Raw genomic sequence first — 14878 nt, forward strand, 5'->3', positions numbered from 1 at the left:
TACCAGAATAAATTTTTGGTAAACATTGATGAAGCTTAACAATAACTTCAAGTAAATGTTTACCAATTACCAATAACAACAATAAGTGGTACATTAAAACGATCATTGAAATCAATAGCACCAGCACCACTGTTTGGAGTAAAAGCAAGATAAAGTTTGCTGGTGCAATCATATTAGATTGCATGCATCGTTAAGATTTATATATAACTAAATAATTAATTATCAATATTTACCAGTGGTTGTTTTGCATTGTAAATGCACTGGTGTTTGTCCACCGTAAAATATCCAAGGATATCTGTAATATTTTTGACAAAAAAATATTATTAAATAGTTGAATAAATAACAAAATTTAACTATTACAAATAAAAGTATTCACTACTTTTTATTGTCCAATAAAAAGCCAGGACTTTTGCACTTGTCATGTCATTTTAACAATTAATTCCTGGTTATCCTTTTTTTTTTTGCATCTGTAACATTAAATAATAATAAATATTTCAATTTTTGTTGCTATTATTTATTTAATTATTTTTGTCAATCAACATTTCAAGTTTAATATTCATTTAATGCAAAATTTGTAAATAAATTTACAACAAAAAAACCTAAACCCAAATTTGTTTTTTCACCATAATTAATTATTTCATTTATAATTTAAATATTGTTTATCCGTATTATTCATTGAACGATGAAAACAAAGCTATAAATAATGAAAATTATTTACCTGGAGCAAATTTTTGTTGTAAATGTCATGGCATCTGTCCAGGTTTCATAACTTTTGACATATCAAAGAAAATCTGGAATTTTTTTACACAAAATGTTTAATTAATGTTAGTTTATAATTTTATAAAATAATATTAAATGTTTAACGATTATTTATTCCAAAAAATATCACTTGACTTGCGACGACAAAAAAACCTAACCGCAAATTAGTTTTTGCATCATAATTAATTTATTATTGATAATTTCACTATTGTTTATACGTATTAATTGTTGACTGACAAAAACAAAGCTAACAATAATAAAAAATATTTACCTGCGGCAATTTTGCAATTTCCATACCCCGGTGTTGTTAGTCGTAAAGATTGTTGTTTCGACTGGAAGGGATAAGTGGGGACGATCAACAGCCAATGATAGCTCAGAATCATGTCAACAGATACGGTTAGGCGGTGACATGTTTCTCTTGATTTATAGCTGGTGGAGATGTGTCGACTGGTAACGATGAGTGGGAATATCGAGAATATGATTCTAAGCTATCATTGGCCGCCATGCCGTTGTTGGTTATCCCCACTTATCCCTACCAGTATACGACGGCATCATACCTATATATGAACAGAATTCAGAAAGTCGAAAGATATCATCCATTGTCATCTATTGATCCAATATCATGTCTTCAATTAAGTAAGTTAATTTTTTTAAGTTAATTCAAATTAGAATTAACAATAAATTAATTTTTTATTTCACTGTGTTATTTTACATTTTATATATATGTATAATTATATGGAAAAATGGCTACCCCGCTCTCGTTGGCCTATTTTTAGTTTGTTTTTTTTTATTTATATATTAAAAGCGTGATTTCAAAGTTATGATATTCGAGTGATTTTAACAAGGCTTTGAGAATGTGATAAAATTGACCCCAAATATTAATCATATAAATGAAATAATTATGCATCTCTAATTAAGTCCAATATGTAATGGCGGTCGTGGCAATATTGCAAATTGCAATCATAAAGACTAGTCGTCCGACCGCCATGTTGTTTCTTGCCAACTCAAGCACAAATACTCAAATTTATCACATAACCTTGTAACATTTAACACAACCGAATACCTAATGTAAAATTTATGACGTTTCATAATAATTAGTAATATAATATAATTTTAAAAGAGACTTTTATAGTGTTTCAGACTCAACCCCATCATTTGAAGTTGATGAAAATAGTGGCTTTTCTAAACACGTCAAAGCTTTTTCCAAAAAAATGGAAAAATTTGAAGCAGATCATGAGGAACGTTTAATGGCACTGTAAGTTACATTATTTCTAATTTTAAGTTCATCCATAAACTTGTAAAAAATGTGTATAATTGTTTTTTTTTTTTTTTTTCGTTACAAAAAAGTCTTTCTTCAGCTGATTCACTTCGTCAAGTTAAACAGCTATTAAGTGACGAAGGAGAACTATCAGAAGGTATGAAAGAAGTCTTTGATAAAGCTATAAAAGAAGAAGAAGAAGAAAAGAAAGCTTCTGAAGTGCCCATAAAACGTATCATAAACAAAATTCGAATAATGAATAAACGTGAAAGACAACATGAATTGGACAAATTATTAAAAAAAAATGAAGCTGAATTGCAGTAAGTAAATTATTTTAATTTTATAAATATTAAAATGACAATAAATCACGAGTTTATTATCATGTATATGTCAAATTACAGGAGGACCGAACATTATTTATTCATAACATTAACACCATCTCAGATAAAAGAAAGACAAGCTCAATTGGATTTAGAACAAGATCTTTTGGCAGAATACTTATGGATTCTGAAAGAAATAAGTCCAAATACTCACGAAAATGCAGTAAAACTTCAGTCAGCAGAAAGCTGGCCTGATTATCCAGAGTTTGAAGACACGTAAGAATTGCATAATTTTAAATATTCTTAAACTCGTAAACAATTTTTCATAATTGTTTTTTATTTTTTTTTTTTTCTGTTACAAAAAAATTGTGTTCACTATCTCAAATGGAAATATAAAGCAGTTCGGAAGACCTCTTTCAAAAGCTATGCGAAGAATATCTAAAAATGAAAAACAGTCATATTGATGCATGTGGTCAACAACCTATTTTTTAGCATAATAATAACATACGATAAAAATATAAAAAAAAAAAAAAAAAAAAAAAACCCTTATAATAATCATATGCTACAAGCAATAAGTTTTCTATGTATATTTCATCTCATATCAAAATATAAATTAAAAAAAAAAAACCCCTTATAATAATCATATGCTACAAGCAATAAGTTTTCTATGTATATTTCATCTCATATCAAAATATAAATAAAAAAAAAAAAAAAAAAACAAAATATATTCTGGTGTGTTAGATATGATAATAATTATGTCTATGTTTGTATTTGAATTATAAAAATATAAACGTGAATATTAGCAAGAAAATCATCAAGTTTATCAACATTAAATGACGAAAAATATTTTTATAATTTTAATCATAATAATGGTCAAGTAAAGATAAAAATAAAGTTATTTTATGACAATAACGGATCCATGTTATCCAGTTTTTAGACAAGATATACTTATTCCAATATTACAAACTCTTTATGATCATTATATTTCATTGGATTATCCATCTTTGGTTAAAGAACAAAATTTAAATATAACTAAAAATTATTATAATATTATTAATACAAACTAAAATATCATAAACTTGTCGTTTTATTTAATTAATTTATTATAATTATTTAACAATTAATTTTTTTTTTTTAAATAATTTATAATTGTCGATAAGGAAAATTCTACTTATCAACAAATAATAGTCGGTAATTTGTCAGCTAGGTGGCGCAACGAAATCCAAAATGGCCGCATCTTTGTGAGAGCATGCGAGAGAAAACTTGTGTCGTTCAGTGTCGTGACTTTTTACACTTATTTTTGCAATAATAATTATTAATTAATTATAAATTGTTAATAAATCGATTAATTAAATCATTCTGAACAAAATGTGATATAAATTATTGCTGATTTTTGTGAATTTTGGTCAAAATTAATGGACATGTCAAAGCTCTTGGAGCTGACAAAAGCAGCCATTTATTTGTTAAATAATGGACAAATGGCATGTAAATATTATGTTTTTTCAATGTTGTTAATTATTTAGTGTATAAACAAACATTGTTACGTACTTTTTATCATATTTTATCATATATTGTGACAAAAAAAAAAAATTAACCATTTAAGGTTAGGTTCTTATTTTTAAAGAAAAGTTAAAGACTTATTTTAGCAATAATAATTGTTAAACAATGATCAATTGTTATTAAAAGAATCAATTAAATTATTCTGAACAAAATGTGACATAAATTATTGCTGACTTTTGTGAATTTTATCAAAAATTAATGGACTTGTCAATGGTGTTGGAGCCGACAAAGGCAAATTTTTATTTAGCAAATACCGGACAAATGGTATGTAAATTTCATGTTATTTTATTTTTATCAATTATTTAATGCATAACCAAACATGATTATGTAATTTTTATCAATAATTGAGCTAAAAAAAATTAATTATTCAAGTTTAGATTGTCATTTATACAAAGACAAAGAGATCATGAATCTATTCAAAAATAATTATAAATATTTATTATTTATAGCATTGTTATAGCATCCTTGTTCTGTAATAATTGTTTTTTTATTAATAGTAATCATAATAATGTGTAAAATTTCAACATCAATTTTCCATTTTTCATGGTCTTTGTCAACTTTTTTTTTTTTTTTATTGTCAATAATTACTCCAATTTGAAAAAAATTCATAACACAACGTTTATTAAACATTTTTAATGTTCACAGATATCAAAAAGTGTGGCTAAAACGACTGCTCTGTAAATGTAATTCATGAAATGCAATTATTAAAACTGGGACCAAAAAAATGACTAAATTGGATTGTCATTGGAGACAGAATCATTTTCAAGTACAGTGAGTTATTTTACATTATTTGAAAATAATAAAAGTACCATCTTAAATTCACCCAATAATAATTAAATATTTTGTTACAGTTAAAAATATGCAAAAGTTTTAATGATGAAGAAAATAAAAAAAGAAGAATGTGAAAAGAAAGTTACTACAACTACAAGTCCACTACAAAACCATCGAGATAATTGATGCTACTTGTTTGCTAAAATATAACATACAATACACCAAGAAAATGATGATAGTGATAAAAATGTCATAAGATACATTGACTTTAGCTTGTGTTACCAAGTGCTTTAAAATGAAATGGAGTTGTTTATAAATTATGTGTTAATTTAACAATCATCAACTACTGGTACACATGAACCACCAACATTAAGACTATTTATGTGTAATTTCAACTTTAATTGAATTTACCAAATGATCAATTTGCATAAATCTCAACGATTCATGCTATCTAATATGATTGCATCAGCAAACTTTATCTTGCTTTTACTCCAAAAAACAAGAGCATGATGTGGTGCTGGTGCTGTTGATTTAAATGATTGTTTTAATGTACCACTTATTGTTGTTATTGGCAAACATTTACTTGTCGTTGTTGTTAAGCTTCATCAGTGTTTACCAAAAATTTATTCTGGTAAGTCTCTGTTGATGCTAACAATAGAAGCACCACTTGTTCGTCTATGGAGCTTTGAGAACACAGTGCCTCTGTCCAAAAGAATGCTCAAATTTCATCAGTGTCAACAGTGAGATCTTTATTTGAAATTGATAAAACATTTTCAAGTAATAATAATATACTCTATTTGAAAATATTATATTTATTATAATTTTTAAATAATAATTGAGTTTATTAAATGGTTTATTATCAAGCCAATAACAATAAAATATTTAAAGTGATTGATTTTTCTCAATTGTATTTAGTTGAAATGATAAAAGAAAAAAACAAGTGCATTTATTTATAAAGTGCTGCAAAAATGGTGTTAATGATGGTGTAATCATTGAATCTGCTGATTGTTGCTGATGGAATCATCATGAACCACTACATGGTGTTGGAGCATTTTGATGACCAACGTAGGAAGATGAACATCTGCTTAAAAGGTAGAATTTTATTTATTTGATTAAGTAACTGCATAAGATCTTATTTTTTACTATAAATCATTGATCCATTTATTTCCATTTATTTTATTTTTTTAATATTTAAATATTTAAGAAAAATATGATCACCATTCAGTGTATCATTTTGTTTATTTTTATCTATTTCATAAAAGCATCCACTTGATAATTCCGAAATTGGCACTAAAAAAAAAAAAATAACAAACAATAATCAAAAATATAAAATTAAAAAATTTATAATATCCATAAATAAAAAATAATTACTTTTAGCTGTTGTTGTATTCCAATTTGTAGCTTCACCTAAAACATGATGTGATACAGAAAATATTGAAATAAAATAATCCTCATCAGGTATTAAATTATCAATACCAATTATTTCAATAGAAGGATAAATTTTTGTTGCATTAAAATTAATAACATTAACTATTTTAGTGACATTATTTTCATTAAGTTTTGATACTTCAATAATATAATAATCAATTCTCCCTTCTGGACGTTCAATAAATAACGTTGCATTATTATAATGTGGTATAACAATAACACTTGTTACTGGTTTTGGTGCAATAATATGTTTAATTTCAGCTGGATAATTACCTTCAACACCATAACTAATTGTATTAACTCTTATTACATATTTTTCACCAGGTATTAAATTACTTATTTCTAATTCAGTTGTATTTATTGCTGGTAATTTTATCCATTCAAAATTATCACTTGCAATATATGAAACAATAAATTCACTAAATAATGATTTACTTGGTTCAATCCAACGTATAAAAACTGATGTAAAAGTCCATAATTTTGATAAATGTAAATTAATTGGTGGCCTAGGTGGAATAATAATAAAATCATTATTTATTTTACTATTTATACCATAACTTATTGAAAATATTTTAATTTCATAACAAGCACCAGGATAAATATTTGGTATTATTAATTTTGTTTCAATTGTTGTTTTAGTTAATACTGTATTTGTATCATTTCTTATTAATATTATTTGAAATTTTTGTTGTCTTGAATTAACATCTGTTTTCCATGATATTTCTAAATTTTTTGTTATTACTATTTGATTAATCATTGGACATAATGGTCTACTTATTTGATAAATTATATTTTCATTTGATTCAATATTTTTACTCATTGTTTTTAATATTATTGTATAATTTCTACCTGGTAAAATATCATTAGCTATTATTTTTTTATTATTAATATTTATTTGTTTATCAATCACATCAATAACATCATCAATTTCTAAATAATTTATTTGTACATGTACACTATCTTGAATACTTGAACTATTATAATTCCAATCAATTTCAAAACATTCACAATCATCTGGTTGTTTTATTTTTATATCAAAAATTGATAATGGTTTTATTGTTATTATTTTTGATAATGTTAAACTTGATAAATCATCTGATATTGTTTGAATTTTTATACAATATGTATTACCAGGTTTTAAATTATTAAATAACCATGATGATTCATTTTTTAATTGATTTATTGTTGTTGTTGTTTCATCAGTTAATAATGTTATTTTATAATAATCAAATTGTGATAATTTATTTGGTGGATTCCATGTTATTTTAAAACTTTCAGTTGTTATATTATTTATTGTTAAATTTGTTGGCATTAATGGTAGTGTTCGTTGTTGTAGAATTTGTGGAATTGATTTTTTATTATTTGATATTGTTGTTATAATTATTTTGTATAATTTTCCGGGTATTAAATTATTAAATATTGCCTCGTTTAATGATGAAGTATTTTTATTATTTTTTAATTGATAAAATGATGTTGTTGCATCAGATGGAGCAATGCTGATATTGTAATGTGAAAATATACCAAATGGAAATGGTGAAAGCCATGTTATGTGTAATGTTGTTTCATTTTTAAATAGTACATTTGATTGTCCAGGTTTATTTGGATTTGTTGTTAAATTTTTACTTGTAATTGGTAGACTTTTTTTGGAATTTAAAATTGTATAAAGTTTAAATTTATATGTCTCACCAGCTGTTAAATTTTTTATTATTATGTAGGATTCTTGGGGTGGTATGTCAATTGATATTATTGAATTATCAGGAGTTAAATTTACAGGTAAAATTTCAACATGAAAACCAGAGTAACTTGTGTTAAATGGTGGTGCCCAATTAATAATTACTGTTTCATTTTTTCTTGTTTCAAATGTTGGATTTAATGGTGGTTCAGGTCTTGAAATATCTAAAAAATTCATTAGAAATTTATAGAAACTAATTTTCCAATTAAATATTAAAATTTGAGATAGTTAAAATTAATTTTTAATTATGTTTTTGATTTTTTTTTTTTTTTGTGGATTAAGTAAAATAATTTAATTACCTGAGACAGTTGAATTATTGCTGTCATAAGCAAATACCTTAAAAAAAAATTAAATATATTTTTAAATAACTCAGCAATATTTATATTAAAGTTAAATAAAAATTTTAATTCACCTTGAATAAAAATAATAGACACAAGAAATAATATTTCATCATTTAAATTAATTTCATAACTTGATGATTAAGTCAATATATTTCTATGATAATTTTAATACAACTTGAAGAATATAATTTTTTAATTTTTATACTGTGTACACTTGTAATTTTGATCTACTTTTAAGAGGCTTTTTATTCGTTTTAAAATCAGGTCGCGCTTTTTTTATCACGAAAGTTTTTGACATCAAATAAGATGATAAGATAAAAAGACAAATAAAATTTTAATAAGCCTTAATGTCTGTCTCAAAAATTTAAAAATAAAATAATAAAAATTGATAATTAAAAAAAATCTTTTATATATTTTTAATATACTAATCTTATCGTTATTTTATTAGAAATTTAAAAATATATTTTACATAAAATATCACGTAGTTTTTACATTTTTTCTAAACTCAATTAATTTTAATTTATTTTTGCAATAACTTCTGCATAAATTATAATTAATTTGTTTAAAGAAAAAATAAATTATACAAATTACTAAAAATAAACCAATAATTGCTCCTAATATTTTTAAAATTAAAAATATATATTTATAAATTTCATTTGATGCAGCTTGTATTCTTATTATACCGCATAATTTATCACTTTTTGTATTTAATAAAATTGCACAACAAGTCCAGCTGCCAAAATCATTTTCACTTATATCTGAAAAAAATAAAAAAAACATAATTTAATCATAGAGACAGTATTAAATATTTTTTTTAAATAATATAAACCTTTTATTTCCATTTGGCAATCATTATCATTTTTTTGACTTTGATATTTACTAGTAGAAATATTTTTAAATAAATAATTTCCATCTGGATTTATCCAATTACAGTATCTTATTTTTTGAGAATTATTAAGTGGTTTATATTTTAAATGTGCATTATTATGAACAACAACATCCAACAATTCATAATCATAAGCTTTAAAATCTACAATAACAAGAAAAAAAAAAAAAAAACATCATCATTAGTAAATAAATTAAAATAATCAAACAAGATCATTGTAAATTTTCAATTTCAATTACTTTTATCTTCAAGAACTTGTGGTAATTTTAAATTCATTTTTGAGTAATCAAAAATTATATTATTTTGATGTTCTAAATAAACGTAACAATACCATTCACCAAAATCTTCAGCATCCATGTCTAAGAAATTAAAAAAAAAATAATATTAACATGACAATTACATTGATATTAATTTTTTTTTAATTAAAAATATACTCACCATTTATATGAAGACTACAATTACGTGAATTTACAATAGCTGTGTATTTTTTTTCTACTCTTTTTTCAGTTATATTTATGTAATTTGGTCCAGTCCATTTACAAAATTTAATATTTATTTTATCTGGTACTTTGCATGTTAGTATTTTTTTATTAACATTAGTATTGTTGTAATTATTTTCTTGTTGCCAAAAAAATTCATCATATGCCAAAACATTTGATGTAATGAAATTTTCTTCTAAAAAATTTAAAAAAACTTTAAATTGTTTGTTGATTTAATTATATATTATTAAATTTTTACCTATGATTTTTAATGATGACACTGATTCAACATAAACAACTTGATTATTTTTTCCATTTGATAAAATTTTACAGTACCAATTTCCTTCATGTGATTCATTCGTTTCGAAAATAATCATTCTACATTTACCTTTAGCTAATTTATCTGGATCTTTCATTTCATATTTAAATCCATGTGGACCCTCAATTGTACATTTTTCAAGTGGATCATCATAAAGACACTGCACCTGTTTATAAATAATTTTATACTTAAAAATTTGAATTATCTTTTAATTAATTTGCATTTAATTTACCCAAATATTTTCACCATTTTTAACATAAATTATTCCATTATAAAATGGCAATTCATCATCAATACCAATTATATTTTTTTGTACATTAATTTTATAATTTATATTATCATTATTTTCCATTAAATTAAATTCATATTTTTTAAAATGTTTTTCTGATATTTTTTCACTTTTAATTGTACAAATATACAATTTATAATCTTCAGTTAAATTTATTGATTCAGAAAATTCAATAATACATCCTGATAATTTTTTATTTGATATATATTGAATGGAAAATTCATTTTCAATTGTTTTAATAATAATGTGAATTTTATTTGGATCTAAAAGACAAACACTCAGTCAAATTAATTAATTTTTTTTCCATTTTTTAACAAGTATAAATTACTTACGAGTTACTTTGATAATATATTTATTTTCTTTCAAAGAAATTGTATTTTTTTTAAGAAGATAACGAGCTGTCCATGTTCCTTCATCATCAACTGTAGCAATTTTATAAAATTTCATTTTTTGTGAATTTAAATTGACTCGTTGATAAATTATTTCATCTGGACTTTCAAACTCACAATAAGAATTTTTATAATCATCAAGTGTTACACGTACATGTGAACCATTTAGCCAATAAACATCATACTAAAAATGACAATATAATATTAATTAACAGCATGAAAATATAATTATTTATTTTAATTTTTTAAATCATCTAACAGTATCTAATTTATCAATTATATTATCCTTCACTTCAACTGAAAAAACAGCTTCTCTAATGTGGTAATTATCATGAGAATATTCTTCAATATACCACTCGTACCATTCAACTGAATCATCAATACGAATTCGTATTTTATTGTCTTGAATTTTTTGAATTGCTGGATCATTTAAATTATAAATTTTCATCTGTAAAATAATTATTATTTTACAATTATTTATTACTCTTGAGCTTATAAACAAATTAGGTAATTAATTAGTTACCTCGTCATGATTATCCATTAAATATTTTGTAATTTTATATTCAAATTTTGTTGTATTTAAACCTTTAAATCCAATTATAACATACTGGCCTTTTTCAACTTCTGCATGATTATCTGGTACAACTCTAACATACTAAAATAAAAAATTGTGTTTTGATTAATATGATTTTACAAATTGTTGCAATTTTTTTTTTACTCACACTTTTTGTATAAATATTATAAATACTTGTACTTCGCATAATTGTTTGTGTCAAATTTTTATTTTTTAAATAATAACCAGTTATTTTCCATGTTCCAGAAAAAGTTTCATTAAATTGTAAAATCCATAATACACATTTATTATTACTCCATCTAAAATCTATATGTGAATTTTTCACTGTTGTCGAATAAATTATTTCAGTACCATTAATTTTTTGTACAGCTATACATTTTTTTATATTTCCATCAATAATATTTGTTTCCATTAAGTACATGTAATCTTTTTCAGCAATAATTTGTGGATTATCTAAAAAAATAAATGCACACACAAATTATAATAGAACCAAAAAGTATCAAAAATTTATTACTTACAGCTGACAATTAAATCACCGTTGTCTTTTTCATCGCTTATGGCAATTATGTATGTTGATTTGTCCTCAATATTTGCTGTAATTAAATCAACTAATTAGTTATATTTAATTTATACATGTTGTATAATATTTAATTGAAAAATATATTACTTCGTGATGTATCATAATTGTAGAATGTAGTAATGTTCCATAAACCAAAATATTCAATTGGAAATTTATTAATTTTAAATGAACATGTGTCTATTATAGTAGTTTTATTTTTATGAAAAATTAATCCGTTATTTAAATTGGTATTAGTGTCATTCATTAAATCAAGTTTTGTTATATTTTTATGTATTCCAGTGAATGTTGTCTCGCATTTTATAATAGATCCTGGTATTTTTGGTATATTTATTTCGACTTCGTCATCAATTAATACTGATGTAAACGTTACATTAACATGTAAAATTTCATTAATCACATTTTTAGCTATAATATAAAAATTAATTATTATTATAAATGTAAATATAAATTTTAAACAAAAATTTTTAAGTAAATAAATTAACAATACATTTAGTAATTTAGTATTTTTTTTTTAGAACGTCAATAATTGTTTTAAATAATAATTTCTATTTTATAAATATATTTTTTCTATTTTAAATATTACCATGTATTTTTTTTAAGACTTGAAATGTTGTTGTAATAATTAAAATTATAAATAATACTTTCATGATATTGCCTTGTCTAGTATCACAATGAAATAATAATTCTTTGAAAATTTTAAGGAAAAAAAAATATCTAAAAACGGAAATTTATTTTGATAAGAATTTATTTTTATAAAATTAAAAAAATAAAAATAAAAAAAAACCAATCTGATAATGATATATCTATTATCTTGTTTTAATTTAAAAAAAAATATTTTTTTCTGTTTATTTTTTTTATTTTTTGTCTATTTAAAATCAACTATGACAAAAAAAAATTTTATGTGTTATTATTATTTTTTTTATGCATTGTTAATTGATTAGTAATAAATTGAAAATTATATTAATGAAAAATATATTTTTTTTGTTTTAGTAAAAGAGATGGATTTGGATTCTTCAAGTCTATTTACATCGTACGACAAAAATAATAAAAAAAAAAAATTAATGAAAAATGTAAACTGCCTTATTGATGCCAACTCTAAATAATTTTTGGACAACATAACACGTGTGTTTAAAAATAAATAAAAAAAAAATTTGTTATTATTTTGAACAAGCTCAATTTGACAAGTTCAAAAAATAATTAATCAATTAATTAAAATATAATTATTTTTAATTAACAAAGGGATTAATAAACAACAACAATGTCGACAATATTGGAGAAAATTTCTGCCATCGAGTCTGAGGTAACCTCACTTATGAATTTTTTAATGAAATTATTAAAATGAAGAAAATTATATGCAAAATTTCAATAACATAAAAAATTTTTATATGAAAAAAATTGCAAATTCTTATTAATGTTTGATGATTAATTTTAATGATGATGAAAAACAAGCTCTATATTTATTGTTTTATTTTTAAATTTTATGTCATTATTTGTCATGTAGATGGGCAGGACCCAAAAAAATAAGGCAACATCTGGACATTTGGCAATGCTTAAAGCAAAATTAGCAAAATTAAGACGTGAATTAATAACACCAAAAGGTGGTGGTGGTGGTGCTGGTGAACAAGGTTTTGAAGTTGCTAAAACTGGTGATGCTAGAATTGGTTTTGTTGGTTTTCCATCTGTTGGAAAATCAACATTATTAAGTACACTTGCTGGTGTTTATTCAGAAGTTGCAGCATATGAATTTACAACATTAACAACTGTACCAGGTTGTATAAAATATAAAGGTGCTAAAATTCAGGTAATTTTTTATAAACATTACAAAGATTACAAAGATTACTTTGAAGAAAAAAAAAAATCATTTTCAATTGTTTTAATTTATAATTAAAATTTTATTTCTTAGTTGTTGGATCTTCCTGGTATTATTGAAGGTGCTAAAGATGGTAAAGGTCGTGGTAGACAAGTTATTGCTGTTGCACGAACATGTAGTCTTATATTTATTGTACTTGATGTACTAAAACCACTTGGACATAAACGTCTTATTGAACATGAATTGGAAGGTTTTGGATTACGATTAAATAAACAACCACCAAATATTAATTTTCGTAAAAAGGAAAAGGGTGGTATTAATCTACAAACAATGGTTTGTTCTTTTTCTTTTTAATTGTCTTATTTTTTTTTCAAATTTAAATGTAGCTTATTTATATTTATTTATTTTTTTAGTGTACACAAAGTGAACTTGATTTAGAAACAGTCAGAACTATTTTATCAGAGTATAAAATTCATAATGCTGATATTACTTTGAGATATGATGCATCTGCTGATGATTTGATTGATATTATTGAAGGAAATCGTGTTTATGTACCATGCATTTATCTTCTTAATAAAATTGGTAAATATATTATTAGTTTGACTAGAGATAATTAAAATAAACTCTTGCATAGTGTTAATAATTTATTTTTAATTTTATTTTCAGATCAAATTAGTATTGAGGAATTGGATGTTATTTATAAAATTCCTCATTGTGTACCAATATCTGCTCATCATAAATGGAACTTTGATGATTTACTTGAAAAAATGTGGGATTATTTGAAATTAGTTCGAATGTAAGTATAAATTTTTATATATAAAAAAAAAAACATTCATACAACAAATACATGTATAAACAATTTAAATAATAATTATATTTTATTTTTTTAAAAATAGTTATACTAAACCAAAAGGACAACTTCCTGATTATAATTCACCAGTTGTTCTCAATACTGAGAGACGATCTGTTGAAGATTTTTGTAATAAACTTCATCGAACAATTGCTAAGGAATTTAAATAGTAAGTTTTTTTATTATTAATTATTTCAAATATAAATTACAAAATTAATTAAATTTATTTATTATTTTTTTAGTGCACTTGTTTGGGGCTCATCTGTAAAACATCAGCCTCAAAAAGTTGGTAAAGATCATGTTCTCAATGATGAAGATGTCGTTCAAATTGTCAAAAAAGTGTAAATAAGTGTGAAAATTATTATCGACAAACAATTTCATCACAATAAGTAAACGAATGGTTTAAAAAACTTTCTCAATTAACACAAATTGAATTTATACAAGTTCAAATAAATTTATAGAATAATTTTAAAATAAAAAATACTAAAACAATTCATACAAACGTCAATCTCTTTTCTTTTTTTTTTTTTTAA

At 23.2% G+C, this 14878-nt stretch overlaps 2 protein-coding genes across 4 annotated transcripts; both read left to right on the top strand.

The window, feature by feature from the left end:
* The first annotated feature begins 1269 nt into the window (after positions 1-1269).
* On the top strand, positions 1270-2886 carry LOC122857214. Of its 3 annotated transcripts, none has more exons than XM_044159264.1 (5): positions 1270-1395; positions 1892-2014; positions 2107-2337; positions 2419-2613; positions 2736-2886. In XM_044159264.1, exons 1-5 carry the CDS (start codon positions 1382-1384, stop codon positions 2827-2829), a joined length of 657 nt encoding a protein of 218 aa, XP_044015199.1. In that variant the 5' UTR covers positions 1270-1381; the 3' UTR covers positions 2830-2886. The 3 variants fall into 3 exon arrangements, with proteins under 3 accessions (XP_044015199.1, XP_044015200.1, XP_044015201.1); XM_044159265.1 differs by having other exon boundaries at positions 2739-2886; XM_044159266.1 differs by lacking the exon at positions 1270-1395 and adding an exon at positions 1702-1827.
* Positions 2887-5493: 2607 nt separating this feature from the next.
* Positions 5494-14853, top strand: LOC122857218 (GTP-binding protein 128up). Its single transcript, XM_044159273.1, has 8 exons — positions 5494-5760; positions 12676-12985; positions 13187-13486; positions 13589-13828; positions 13909-14077; positions 14162-14291; positions 14392-14514; positions 14588-14853. Exons 2-8 carry the CDS (start codon positions 12944-12946, stop codon positions 14688-14690), a joined length of 1107 nt encoding a protein of 368 aa, XP_044015208.1. The 5' UTR covers positions 5494-5760; positions 12676-12943; the 3' UTR covers positions 14691-14853.
* Positions 14854-14878: the final 25 nt, after the last annotated feature.

Source organism: Aphidius gifuensis, linkage group LG5 (genome assembly GCF_014905175.1).
Source record: "Aphidius gifuensis isolate YNYX2018 linkage group LG5, ASM1490517v1, whole genome shotgun sequence".
NCBI classification, from domain to species: domain Eukaryota; kingdom Metazoa; phylum Arthropoda; class Insecta; order Hymenoptera; family Braconidae; genus Aphidius; species Aphidius gifuensis.